General features: G+C 38.5%; 2 protein-coding genes across 2 annotated transcripts; one reads left to right on the forward strand and one right to left on the reverse strand.

Annotated features, from left to right (window-relative positions):
- Positions 1-70: 70 nt before the first annotated feature.
- On the reverse strand, positions 71-8,590 carry rab12 (RAB12, member RAS oncogene family). Its single transcript, XM_056421534.1, has 6 exons — positions 8,209-8,590; positions 7,265-7,325; positions 3,987-4,125; positions 3,792-3,881; positions 3,399-3,503; positions 71-2,296 (listed from the first exon to the last, which is right to left on the reverse strand). Exons 1-6 carry the CDS (start codon positions 8,426-8,428, stop codon positions 2,201-2,203), a joined length of 711 nt encoding a protein of 236 aa, XP_056277509.1. The 5' UTR covers positions 8,429-8,590; the 3' UTR covers positions 71-2,200.
- Positions 8,591-9,736: 1,146 nt separating this feature from the next.
- Positions 9,737-14,403, forward strand: napgb (N-ethylmaleimide-sensitive factor attachment protein, gamma b). Its single transcript, XM_056420589.1, has 12 exons — positions 9,737-9,895; positions 10,184-10,251; positions 10,341-10,425; positions 10,515-10,532; positions 10,620-10,650; positions 10,735-10,844; positions 11,038-11,104; positions 11,209-11,279; positions 11,607-11,685; positions 12,111-12,190; positions 12,453-12,582; positions 13,046-14,403. The coding sequence occupies exons 1-12, from the start codon at positions 9,840-9,842 to the stop codon at positions 13,178-13,180; spliced, it is 930 nt and encodes a 309-aa protein (XP_056276564.1). The 5' UTR covers positions 9,737-9,839; the 3' UTR covers positions 13,181-14,403.
- Positions 14,404-14,531: the final 128 nt, after the last annotated feature.

Genomic DNA, 14,531 nt, shown 5'->3' on the forward strand with positions numbered 1-14,531 from the left:
TCCTGGAATCCACTCAAGGACCCCTTATATCACACATCCCGCTTTAGGAAACAGAATACAATCAAGACCATTATATGGTAATAAATATAGATATCTTTAATTGCATTTCATTAGTTCAAGAATGCCACAAGTTATAAATACCACAAAATCTGCTTTAAACATGCCAACACTTTTTTCAAAGACTTAAACCAGGTTTAATACAAAGCACAGTCTTCCATCTGAAAGGACGCGCATTTTAAATAAAGGCATTTCTTAACAGTGTAATTAAAACACTGAGTAGTATAAGGCGTGGCTATTAAAACAAAGACCGAAGGGTTAGTGCGACAAATGAAGGTTTCAGTCCACAAAATAATGTCAAAAGAAGTCATTTCAAAATATAAGATAAATTGTTGCAGATCATGTGTACGGTTGTTTGTTGGCTGGTAATCATATTGCAATATGTGCTTGCAAAAAGGTCTCACAATCTTTTGGGTTTTGGTATGGAACTATTCAAAAATACATCATGTGCCAGCTTAAGTCCACAGAACATTGACTTTAACATAAATTAAATTAAAGTCAGTCAAGGTCATTTTATATCGGGTCCTTTAAATCGACTCGTCCTTCCTCAGACTTTTACTTAAACATATAAAAAGAAAAAAGAAGAACGCACAGTGCTACAATATTGCATTAATCCAACAAAATAATACAATAATTATTTATTTAATTATCTATGAATACAAGAGGGCTTAATATGCATAGCCTATATTTTTTTTCAATGTTTTATATTTACAAGTTCTGGGAAACACCCATACTGGTCTGTAACAAACTGCCAAATCAGAAATTTATTCTTCTTATTAACATTACCCCCTTCAAGCATGAAGTACATGAAGACGTTGCGTCATCCATTTGTGATGGAACTCAAATCAAGTCTGCAATAAAAGCCTGTTTAAAATGAGCAGATACGAGCCGATCAAAGCAACCCGAGTACTTAAAATAATAAGCAAACCTTTCGGCATGTTTCCCCGCCAAAAGGGACTCAAACAAACATTCTTCTGCATCCGAAATCACAGGAAAAACTAAATATTTTGCAATATTAGTAACAAACCCAAAACAAAGGCTAAAACCATGTGTGTCCACTAGCTGATTAATGTCTCTACTTCCTCTAAAAAGCCAGTAACACACATGGAGAATTCCCCTGTAAAAACAGCAATCCCTTCGAGACTACATTACCCATCTCTCCTTGCATCTTCAACAGGGAGATCAGAACGGCCACTCGCGAGGCAATGTTGATCTTTACTAAATTACGAGTAGTGTAATTTCTATTTTCTACATGTCAGCTTAACTAGGCGAGATGGATTGTAGTGCAAAACATACAAATTTATACAAATGTGAAATGAGCTGTTCCAGCCACTTTAACACTTTAAGGCAAAGGAATATAAACTGATATGATCCACCACCACACAACCACCGAATGCTGGCAGCAAACATCTGCACCATGTCCAGTCTTTACAGCAACACACCATATTTACATAATGTGCTTTTGTTTACCTCAAGTCAACTCGTCACTTGCTAATAACACCTATTAATTAATAAGAAAATAAAACTACTGTACCGAGATCCAGAATTTAAACAAAGCTCAAGAGACAGAAGCTATTGTTATCCATTTTCTTTAAGCTAGATGATGCAGAAATACCAGACCATCGGGGCAACTCAAACAATGTCACACTTAGAGTACAGTATAGTTGATGAGTATTCATCAGGAAGCTGGAAGGCCCTCAACAATCAGCCTCCGTGTACAACGTGTAACTGCTACCAGAGGGCTTTCTACCTCGAAGGCACCTGCGAGGCACAGCTAGCCTAATGGTCTAGAATGAGGTAGTCTGGCTCAAGTGTAGACAAAAGGGGTGGTAGGAAGTAGGTGATTCATCAGGCCTAAGTGTTAGAGTCCTTCATGTCATAGTGAACAGTTATGAAACGGGAGCAGAAGAAATTGGGGAGAATAATACTGGTTGTTGAGAGTCCATGCATCTTACAGCAACAGTTAGTAACTCAAAACTGCTGCTGTTGGCTGCCCCCTGGTGGCCAGGTTGGTACTCTGCACGTGTGTGCTTGGTGCTATGAGCTTTGTGCTATACGTGTGCGTGTATCTGTGTGTGTATCTGTGTGTGTGTGTGCATGTGTGTGTGTGTGTGTTTGTGAGAAAGATGGGAGACCACCACTCTCAGCAACAGCGCATGCGGGGAGGTGGCACTTCCGGTTCAGGCTGCAGAGACAGGATGCTGTTGGAAAGCTCATTGTTGGAAACTTCCAGAGGCATCTGTCGTATTCAGGAACAGAGAACAAGTCAGGAAACACGGGGTTAATGCATTGGCAATGTAAGCAGTGTGCTTAAATTGGCAGCACAGTGATTTATTGAGTGCAATTACTGAAAAAGGTTTACCTTGAAGAAGATTGACAACAAGAAATGAATCGTTAAGGCAGAAAATAATGTAGTTTTTTGAGAATGTATGAGGTTTAAGAAACAAATTCTCTCCCCAATCTTATTATAATACAATACATAAACAGGGTAAGAAACCTCTTTACGAAGTTAATAATTTCAGCAGAACCTAACCGTATATGATGAAATTCAAAAGCTCTGGCAGAAAGTGTTGAATTGAGTGAGTTAGGACAGAATATCAAAATATATATTCTCATTTGGAATTAATATTGGCTGATATTATCAAATATATTTGGCTAATCAATTAAATGTCAACACCAGAAATACGAGGTGTTTAAACGTACCATTACTTTATTAATCAATGTACACAGTTACATATCGATATATGCCATCTCAGCTGTTGAGCTGGATGGAAAATTATACTGTAAAGAATGTAAAACATGCACATGTATTATATACATGTCCCATTTTCATTATTTGGCCGATACCCAAGAGCCTAGTATCTTAATTAGTCAAAATACAAAGTGAAAAAAATGACAAACACGTTTTGGGTTTTAGAAACTAAAGGTTGAAGCAGGCAACCTTTTTTAAAGTTAGTGTTGAGCCTTCAGAACAATGTGCAGTCCCTCAATGTTCAATAATGTACAGAAACACTGCTTGTGATCCGCTGCTGGAATGCGATGGATAATATTATATGCTGGTCAACAGCAAAAGTACAGGCGGCACATTTGGGGTCAGATTTTTTGTATCTATTGTGAAATTAATGTTAGCCCGTTAGACAGATAGATAGATTTGTGTTTTGGGGAGTGGACACGGGCACTATTTAGTCCCGCTCTGCACATATCTTAGTCACAATTCTTTAAGAATCATATTTACGGAATCTTTATTAAACACATTTGTTCATGTAATGCTTTAATGTTAGAAAATGAATATTGACTAAATCTTCATTTAAAGATATTTAACACACTCTCAACACACCAACCTTGCTAAGAATGTCGTCCACAAGCTTCAGGAAGATCTCGTCGACGTTGAAATTATCCTTGGCGCTAGCTTCGCAGAAGCGCATTCCACTTATCCGAGAGCAAAACTACAACACAAATAGTCAAATTAGCTTTCAGAAAGAAAAGCGGAATCATTTCACAGGAGCAGAAATTAAGCTGGAAAATTCCCATGGAAACGTCATAAAAACATCTCCCCTGCCGGTTGAATTATGCTACACATAATGTCAGTTTGTGGAGGGGGACATCATTGTTATGACTGTCTTTGAAGAACACCAAGCATACATTGAAAGACAATTCCCCGGCACATTGAACTCCTCTCTATAAACAGAAGACTAGGTTGTCATGTGATGGTGAGCACTGTGTGTCCAACCCACCCTCTCTCCCTGCTGTTTGGAGACGATACGATCCGTCTCACAGTCCAACTTGTTCCCGACCAGGAGAAGCTCAGCTTCCTCCGAGGCGTACTGGCATGAGACAGAACGCAGACAGGAGACACGTCAGGACATTCCCAAGGACGACGCTGTAATGGCACATTTCATCTCAGTCCAGCCGTCAGACAGTTTTTATACCTTGTCAATCATTTTCATCCATTTGGGCAGATCTTCAAAGGTCTCCTGCTTGGTGATGTCATACACGAGCACTATTCCCTTGGCGCCTCTGTAGTAGGCTGATGTGATGCTGTTGAACCTCTCCTGGCCAGCAGTGTCCCTGCGTGACATGAATGAAACTCAATATTATCTCACTGTCAACAAGACTTCTCTGATTATTACCAAACAGCTGATTGACTTATTTGATCAAACGTATTTATTTATTTATTAAAGATGACTATAGGCTGATGTGTTGTAAATATAAACTAAGATCAAACAACAAATGAGGGGGAGGAAGAATCAGTGTTGTGACAAGTCATAACAAATGAAATGTCATTAATAAATAATTATTACTTACGTCATTCATTTTATAACACCAAACAACACTTTAAAGTGGTTCAAATATGTCACATTGCAATCTGGTATCTAGCTAAAAGAAAAAAGAAAACTGGAGAGTTTTGTTCCAAAATGAGATATTTACACTTTGAAGAAAGATAACATTCCAGTGCAATGATTGATAACCCTGGACAGTTTAACCCCTGTATTGAGCACTTATAAGCAATATATAAACATTTGACCAACTACCAGTTAAACTATCATCTAAACAGATGTATGTTTACCTTCGCATTGAAAATGCCAGGTTATGTTTTGATCGCCGTGTATTTATTTATTTATTTATTTGTATGCGTGTTATTCGCAAAACTCAAAAAGTATTGAACCGAATCGCTTGAAATTTGGTGGGATGATTGTTTATTATCCGGGGACCAGTTGATTAGATTTTGGGATCGATCGGGTCAAAGGTCAAAGGTCATGAACAGGTCAAAATCTTTCGCAGAACTCAAAAAGTATTGAACCGAATCGCATGAAATTTGGTGGGATTATTGTTTATTATCCGGGGACCAGTTGATTAGATTTTGGGATCGATCGGGTCAAAGGTCATGAACAGGTCAAAATCTTTCGCATAACTCAAAAAGCATTGAACCGAATCGCATGAAATTTGGTGGGATGATTGTTTATTATCCGGGGACCAGTTGATTAGATTTTGGGATCGATCGGGTCAAAGGTCATGAACAGGTCCAAATCTTTCGCATAACTCAAAAAGCATTGAACCGAATCGCATGAAATTTGGTGGGATGATTGTTTATTATCCGGGGACCAGTTGATTAGATTTTGGGATCGATCGGGTCAAAGGTCAAGGTCAAAGGTCATGAACAGGTCAGATCTTCTTGAATCACATGGAATTTGGTGGGATGATTGGTTATTATCCGGGGACCATTTGATTAGATTTTGGGATCAATCGGGTCAAAGGTCAAGGTCAAGGTCATGGAAAGGTCAACATCTTTTTTTTTACCATAGCATGATACATTTTTGTCCAATTGGCATGCAACTAATGCCAAAATGTTCATAATTCAATGCCCAATCTTGTGATATGCGAAGGTATGCGCTCTACCGAGTGCCCGTTCTAGTTGTTAATGTATTTGTCAACAACTAGAACTCCTCAAGTGGAAGCTGGTGTATTAACTGAAATTGAAAGACAATAACACAATATTGTTTAACATTATTTTCTTGAGATGTTATAGTTGTTGAAACTATTGCACATTAATAAACACTTAAAATGTCCTTACAGCTGCTTTAAACTACATCATATTGTTATTACCATTACCATTTATTATACTGCTGAGAAATGCTCAAATTGTTCACATTAAGTAAAATGAAAATGATCTTTTGAAAGTTTTTATTTAAAGCAATTTCAGAAGCTATTATAGGTTGATCAATAAGAAGTAGAGACAGTTGAAATTAAACACATCGCATTTTGGAAATTAACTCTGCATTTTAACCGAATGAAAGAGCACAACATTTTCAATTCCATGCTTTTTAGGTTTATGTTATGATTCTGCCGATCATCTGAGTCTGGGTTAAATTCAGCAGCATGACAAGCAGATTGAGCCGCAACCCACAGTGCAGTGTTACTGTACCTTCAGCCTGCTAGTCTCTCCCTGTTCCCCTTGTGAGTCACAGTCAGGCTTATGAGCAGAAGAGCGGACAGAGAAACAGCAGCACAATGGCAGGGTTAGGTAAGGCCGGGCGTGGCAATGATGAAGCTTGATGTGAGCAGTTCAACGTGAGACACATTAAAGGACGGCATCTTGACGGGACAGGTCGCGGATCAGGCAGAGGAAAGGGGATAAAACGGGACATGGGAAAGGGGAGATGTGATGGAGGTGGGAGGGGATGCTGGGTGTTAGTGAACAAGACAGATGCGTTAGTGAAATTAAGCGATGGAGTTCCCACGTTGTTACCCAACAATGCTGCACACAATGGATGCAGTCATATACTCAGTCAGTAAAATACTTCCTCACTGTCATTTGTGGCATGTTAATCAGTTTTTCAATCGTTCGACAAAACACTAGATGTTAAAAAAATATATATATACGGACCAAATAAAAGTCACAAGACACTAAATAGAATCAAACCTCTGAAATAACATCATCCCTGCTCCTGCTGGTTGAGTCACTGCCCAATTCATATACTATATTACAATAATGACAAAGTTAATCAAAAAGGCAATTCAGTCTGAATAGTAAGCTACAATAACACCGTCTGTCTCTAGTGGCCAGCTGCTTTACAATTGACGTTTCACGAACATGTTGAAGCATCAAACATACATCACTGATTAATGAGGGTATTGAAACAAATGATGGCATTCTTTGAGTGTACCTTATTAGTAATAGCATTAATAGTATCAAATTAAATTCAATTTAAAACCACTTAATAGTACTGATAAAAGTAATAGATACAAAAGAATAAAACTGCAAGAGAATCAAAGTACAATTAAACCGTGAAAACTGCCTAGCAACTACCAAAGTATTGTGTGCATGTAAGTCATCAATACTAATTAGCAGAAAATACTCAATATAACAACAACAGTACGTAATGTAACCGAGAATAAAGTTATTGCCAACTTTAGACAACACCACGTTGAGTATGATCATGTGCTGCTGCACATAACGTTTTAAGTTATATCTGTACTGAAGCCATTGCTTTTAAATATGGGATTTTGATTTTTTTTATATGCCACATTGCATGTGATAAAACATGCAATGACATAATTTTTAGGAAATCTTATTTGCACAGGAGCTGTACAAAGCTGAAAGGCACCAGTAGTGTTTGTGAGAGCAGCCTGAGGGTAACAGGACAGGCACAGGAAATGCACCATGCAGAGGAGTAAAGGAACTGGAGACTTCAGTCCAATTACTCACCATATCTGTAGTCTGATCTTCTTTCCTCTCAGCTCCACTGTCTTGATTTTGAAGTCAACTCCTGTGGGGGTGGGGCGATCAGAAAACACACATGTGGACACATACAAGTACCAGCGCTCACTGTATCGTTGGACACAACCTTTGATGCAAAGAAGGGAAGTGTCCATTAAATTATCGTTTTATTTAATATTAATCTTTGATTATAGAAACCCAATATGTGACAAACTGTGTCACGGGAATGACAGGGGACAAAATGGAGCTCTACCACAGCAGCTGTTTGTGTGTGACTATTCTGGGATTGGCCTGACTGTTGTATTGGTCACGGGACTGTTCGCCCAATTCCACATTATGTAGGGTTTCATGTATTGTAGCCTCTATAACCATGGCACAGCAATTTGTCTCAATGTTATCTCGTTAAAAATTAAATAATAAGTGAAGATAAAGTGATATATTTTTATGAATAAATGTGAGAAGTTGATGTGTCAGCTCTTAATATTATGAACATGGTTGTTCAGAAATAGGAGTTTAATGATGGCACACACACAAATTGAGTTAACCAATGACTGGGCAGCTGCAGATGCGATAGAAGTTACTGTGTTGGGCTCTTAAATCCCTGCTCCACATTCCCTCCAACAGCCTTATAGATGTGACAACCCCCAATACACTGTTCCAAGCCTCAAACGTGTGTTTATGTCACGGCAGTTGCTTCATTGCAACCTAAAAGCTGAGCCATATTTGAAAGCTAGAGCATGTGTGGTAGTTCCCGTTAGCTTAAGTGAGCTCGTAGCCAGTAGGGTAAGCTCTGTTCAGTCCCGTTTAAGTTAAGTAGGCGCAATGTGGTGATAGTTTATGTGTATGCCCTCCAGTAAGTAGACAGAGCCCTGCTAAATGCTGTCAATACAAAGTTGACAAAAACAAGTCCCGTAAACGCCTCCTGTCCTCACCTACAGTCGACTTGCAAGCTTCACAGAAAGTGTCATCGGTAAATCTTTCCATGATGCTGGTTTTACCGACACCACGGGAGCCAATAATGATAATTTGGAGTTTGAAATCAGCGGGTCTGGGAGGCATCTTCCTGCGGCGCGACTGAGCCCCCAGAGCGGGGGACGAATTCGCGGAGCCCCCGCCGGTGGCCCTCCGCGGTATGTCATACCTCGAATCCATCAGTAATTCCGCATTTGTAATCACAAGGAAAAACTGGCAAACGCGAATAAACTGTTATACAACCGAAATACGTCGCTATTTCCAACTTTCTTTTGTCCGAGTAGAAGTTTGTGAAAGTTTGTCACTCGGCGACAGTTGTTGTTGTCCAGCCATTAGAGAGCGCAGCCGTGTTGACGTCATTGACCACATGACAACAGACTTCCGCTTCCGTTGCCTCTCAGTTATTTTCTAACTTGTCATTTCTTTCTGAAACAACGCTTTGTGGTTTGAAGTGATTTTCTGTGCAAATGAGCTGTGAAGTGCCTTGAAGCACAAAACAAAAACGTTGTCTGCTCTAAAAATACTGCACATCGCAATATTGATTTACCATGATCAGTTTAATCAGTTAATATTTGTCTTACATTTAATTATCTTTAAATCGAAACATGCATCAATATTTGGCAACTGAAGTCCCCCCATTCCCAACGCAAATTAAAATACATCTGTTATTTAACATCTACTTGTAGACATGGCAATTCTGTATTAGTCTACATACTTAACTGTATACAATAAATATATCTAGACAGTAAATAACAAATAAGTATTCTCAAGTGTGTATATAGTATCACGGAATATATATATATATATATATATATATATATATATATATATATATATACATACCATTTCTCTCTCTTGCATAAAAATATACTTAGTGTACCAAAAGAAAAAGTACTCATTGTACAGAATGTCCCATTTCAGAATAATATATATTATACTGGGTTATAATTAGTGATTAATTAATGTGCATTAATACATTAATGTTGGAGCTTGTATAGATGGAGCTAATTTTAAACGACTTCATATACAGCTGGATAGCAGATGATGAAAAATTAACAATATTGAGAGCAGTATTTCGTATATATTGTATTGTAAACCTGCACTGCCAACTCTGTAACTGTTGCAAATGCATGAACATACATACATACATACATACACACATACATACATACATAGTACATACATACATACGTATATATGTCTATCAGGTTTGTCAGATATACCCCATGTGACTTCAATAAGCAAACTAAAAACGAACATTATTGTCAAACAAACAAACGCACAAATGAAATGCAGAAATGTGTCAGGAAACAAAAAATAAAAATAAAATGTTGACAGTTTAATGTCATGATATATATATATATATATATTAGGTATATAAATAGTTAGATATACCCCCAATAGCACCAATCACACGCGCAGTCAGTGTCGCGTTACTGGTGTCTTTTGTACTCGGCGGCACCCGTAGCCTGCAACATTGGATGACGTTGCGCCCGAAGAGGAGTATTTTGGTAATCCAAACATCATCGACGAAGCAACGTCCATTGCTAATATCGATAACACATTGTACCTCATCGAGTTAACTAACAGTATGGCTGCTCAGAAGATCAACGAAGCTCATGAGCACATAGCGAAAGCTGAAAAATGGTGAGTTCCGATACATAATGTCGTATCTTTCCTTACCAGGAAACGTCAGTTTGCTTTACTGTTGATGTTCGCCCGCTGTAACGCAAAGGCCACTGTGGTGTTTTCACCGGGGGTTGTGCGACATAGATGGACAGTATTTGTGCATCGTCACTTCACTACAGGTGGATTTAATAAACATCAAATGAGCCACAATCTTGTCTTTTTCGGTAATTTATATGACACAGATATTGCAGCTGTTTCTGCGTTGCTTCAGCTGTTTATAATGTGACCATCCTCATGTGTTTATAGCTTAAAGACAGGTCTGACCAAGTGGAAGCCGGATTTTGACAGTGCTGCGTCAGAATACGCCAAAGCAGGTAATTTAAATGTCCGTATAATTCCTTAACATGAAGTCCTCGTTTAAAAAATATCCCCCACATATTTATCGTGTCCTTTTTTATTTTAGCTGTGTGCTTCAAGAATGCGAAGCAGTATGACCAAGCAAAGGATGCTTACCTGAAGGAGGCTGAATATCACACGGAAAACAAGACGTATTCTTTCTGTCCTCGGTCCACAGTTACATGACACTATGCTGTTTGTTTTCTATCTGTGTTTGTTGCTTCCTTAACTTGTCCCACAGGCTGTTCCATGCTGCAAAGTAAGTGTATTGTGTTGCACCATGCTATAAGTCAGCAGGAAACATACAAAAACACTTGATTTATTCAAACTCTCTTACTTCATTCAGGGCTATTGAACAGGCAGGTATGATGCTGAAGGTGAGTGCAGATCTAACATTGACCTTAATAACAGGTATATGTAGGTAGCAGAATTATAATTCGATTGTTTTTGCATTGCTACAGGAACAAAAGAAGATGCCAGAGGCTATCCAGTACATAGAGAAAGCCTGTATGATGTACATGGAGAATGGGACTCCTGACACTGCTGCCATGGCTCTGGACCGGGCTGGAAAGTAAACATATCACCGTATTTTCGACACCAAAGAAAGTTGTTTTGTTGACCTGACCTTAATTCCTCAATTGTTCACTTTCAGTCTTATTATTATGTGACACTGAACTTTTTAGTTATTATTATTATGATGTTATTATAATCAAATATTGAGACTTTCCTTTCATCTAAAAACTATTTATTGTATTATTCACCAGACTGATAGAGCCTATAAACCTAGAGAAAGCTGTGGACCTGTATCAGAAGGCAGCTGGCGTGTTTGAGGTAAAGTTGAGCCTTCGATAAAAAAACTGATAGCATCATTGAATTGATACCGATTGTGATTTAAATGATTTCCGCTTATAAATATCCATGTTTTCTCTCTTCAGAATGAGGACCGCCTGCGTCAGGCAGTTGAACTGCTGGGAAAAGCCTCCAGACTCCTGGTCCGGTTAAGAAAGTAAAGAAAACGAAGATAAGGGGAGGGGACATACCTTCTACTGTAGATGGTGTTTTTGTTTCTTGTTGATAAAACACGGGTTCAGTTGTAGCTGTCTGGTTTCAGCTGATGTAGAAAGCTATGGAGCAAGTTGAAAGATAACTTATATTCATAAACCTCATTTGGATCTCTCTCATATATAAAAAGGGGATAAAGCTGTTTCAAATATTTTCTAATGTGTCAAATAGAAACAACAGCCCCAAACATTTTACCCGTGTCTTTTAAATAAAGTTAAACTGCAGGACCTGCTTTTCATCATCTCTACTGTGTTCTCTTCTTTCTCACCAGGTTGGATGAAGCAACAGTCGCTCTGCAGAAAGAGAAGAACATGTACAAAGAGATTGAGAACTTCCCCATGTGCTTCAAGGTGAATTGTTGATTTGATGTCTTTAAATGATCTATGCACCTTTAATTAATCATAGTATATGACCACAGTCTGCTAGAAATACATTTCTATTAATACTCAATGTTGTGGTGTCCCTGCCGGGTATATAAATGGACCTGCAACCTCTCAGATTATCAATAAACCACAGCAGTGTAAACACACTACTGTTGTTTCAGTATAAACATATTGCACATATGTTGTACAGTATCACACTTGTATGAGTTTTTGAATGCGTATGGACTTTTGTGGTTGTAGTTGTTCGTAGGATAAATTCCTTATACGGGTATGATTAATATTATGTAAATGAAAAAATTGAGCTGCAGACTGAAGGTCCGACCAAATTAAATACAGATATGTATTCAGTTCATATTAATCATACATGTTGGTCTATGCTTTTCATTCTTTAGAAAACAACTGCTCAAGTACTGGTTCATCTTCACAGAGGGGACTACGTAGCAGCTGATAAATGTGTCAGAGAAAGTTACAGGTTTGATTTATTATGATTTTAAATCACATTCTGTCTGTAATCTGTGGCCTGCTGGAACTACAAGAAGACACAGTTTCCTTGTGCAAGGCATTACAACTCCACCAGCTGACTGAGCAGGTTTCCTGGAGTCAAACAGGAAACCTTCGCAGTCAATTGTTAATCCGAAGGCTCTCTTGGGAGTTAGTTTACCTTTGTCATTACATCACGTTTACGGTGTAACAAACTGAGGATCATTACATGAACTGCTGCTTGGTCTCACTAGCCTGCCTGGGTACAGTGGAAGCGAAGATTCCATTGCCATGGAAACGCTACTGCAGGGCTACGACGAGCAGGACGAGGACCAGGTCCACCGTGTGTGCAGCTCACCTTTACTGAAGTACATGGACAATGACGTGAGTACTGTTGACACACACACACACACACACACACACATATATGAGATAGAGATATAGGGGAGTATTGACAGCAAACTGCTGTCGATAATACAGTGACTAGAATAAGTACCTCTTACAATCCCACTTCAACAAATCAGGTTTAACACTCAAAACTAATCTAATTTGCTTCACGAGGACGTTTTGCATGTGGTTCGATGATGAAATCATCACATTTTGTATTCAAATGTTGCTTAACTGGACTCGTGTGCAACATTACAACATCACCATTTTCCTGTAGAGCCTTGGCTTTTTTTAAACCACTGTTAAAAGCTCAAACAGAAATGCATACATGCTTCATATGCAATAACCAAAACTGTTATAGCTGTTGCAGTATGGCAAATATAGTAAGAAGCTTACCGAGATTTTTATTTATTTTTTAAATCTTTAAAATCTGATGGCTTTATTCCCTGGTGTTTTACAGTATGCTAAACTGGCCCTTTCCTTGAGGGTACCTGGAGGAGGAGCAAAGAAGAAGAAGGCTGCTGCTGCTCCACAAGGCGGTGCTGGTGGTGCGCCAGCTGAGGATGGGGATGATTATGAGGGCGGGCTGTGTTAGCCTTCAGCCTCCAGAGGGCCTACTCTACCCATCTTCTGCGCCTCCACAACACCCCCTGTGTATGAGTTAAAAACCTTGACAAATCCTTTCACCTCTGAGGCCAAGATGTGTGGCAGTTAAATCTTTATTGTGCAAGAAAAAAGCAAATACAAAAAAAAAATGTATTTAAATTGGTGCTGCAGAAGAGTCGACCAAAGTATAAGCAGCTTTTAATATTGGTTTCTTTGAGGTGGACCCTCGGTGTTCCATGTCCTATAATGTATGAGCGCCTGTTGTATGTAAATGTTCAATTATTTCCCGTCTCTGTGAAGCTGTACATTTTGCTCTTATTGTTTGAGTCTTCAGATTACTATAGGTATATTAAATTCAGAAATGCTCTTGAGTTGATCAGTGTAAAGGTGTTTATTTGTACAGTTAAATTATTCAGTATTCATGGCCGTAGCCTGTTGAAAATGTTACTGGAACAATATGCAATTGGTTTTATTAATGCATGTTTGCAATAATGTAATGGTAAATCAAAGATTTGTGAATAATATGGCTAAAAACATGATTGACACTTCAGCATTAGTGTTTATTCAAGTTATTGAAGACACTTTAAATAACTACAGTTCCTGATGGCGCAGCTTGTCGGCCATTTCACACGGTTGAGGTGTGTGTTCTCTTCCACATATTCAAGGCTGTGTCTTTATTTCCAACTTCCACACTACAATCCTTGAATTTAATGGACGAAAATGTGATGCTTTCAGTACTTTTGTGTAATTGTGATTTAGCTTATTGCTCACTATTAAGGACAAAATAATGTACATGCCAATTAAAATTAATCTGATACCATATAACTAAAAAGGGATGAAGGGACTGTTTACATTTTTTATTTTTGCTGTCGTTGCCCTCTGCTATATTCTTCAAAAACATATCTCCCAACTTTGAACATGCATCAATAAACATTTCCATCGTGGCATTTAATGGTCTCTGCTTTTTAACAAACAGTGGCTGCAGATGACCTCAGATGGTCTCTGACAGACATGTAATGACTTTGTAGACCGATGATTTGTCTTTGATGCGCTCTCCCTGTTAATGCACACACACACACACACGCTACTTTTGTGATGCCCTCTCATCCGTGTGACATCTGTGCATCAGCAAGTTCAAAATCAGACTTGAGTGTACATAAATGCTGTCTGGTGAAAATAAAAATGTGTCAGTGCAAGTGTCGCTTAAAGAGACGTGTACAGTGTTTTTGGAGACTTCTTTAGATTGGGCAATGCATTTGAAAAGTATGGGAACTCACAGATGGAGCAAAAATATGGTCAATAATTTAAAAAATCTCAAAATGTATACAATGCGATTCATT

The sequence above is a fragment of the Pseudoliparis swirei genome, chromosome 8, assembly GCF_029220125.1.
Source record: "Pseudoliparis swirei isolate HS2019 ecotype Mariana Trench chromosome 8, NWPU_hadal_v1, whole genome shotgun sequence".
NCBI lineage: Eukaryota > Metazoa > Chordata > Actinopteri > Perciformes > Liparidae > Pseudoliparis > Pseudoliparis swirei.

Excerpts from the sequence above, each read along its gene's own strand:
- rab12 (XM_056421534.1), bottom strand. The coding sequence starts at position 8,428 with ATGGATTCGAGGTATGACATACCGCGGAGGGCCACCGGCGGGGGCTCC. Across the intron at positions 7,326-8,208 it reads AGCTTGCAAGTCGACTGTAG|GAGTTGACTTCAAAATCAAG; the intron begins GTGAGGACAGGA and ends CCACCCCCACAG. Across the intron at positions 4,126-7,264 it reads AAGATCAGACTACAGATATG|GGACACTGCTGGCCAGGAGA; the intron begins GTGAGTAATTGG and ends CATGTCACGCAG.
- napgb (XM_056420589.1), top strand. The coding sequence starts at position 9,840 with ATGGCTGCTCAGAAGATCAACGAAGCTCATGAGCACATAGCGAAAGCT. Across the intron at positions 11,280-11,606 it reads CTCCTGGTCCGGTTAAGAAA|GTTGGATGAAGCAACAGTCG; the intron begins GTAAAGAAAACG and ends CTTTCTCACCAG. Across the intron at positions 11,686-12,110 it reads ACTTCCCCATGTGCTTCAAG|AAAACAACTGCTCAAGTACT; the intron begins GTGAATTGTTGA and ends TTCATTCTTTAG.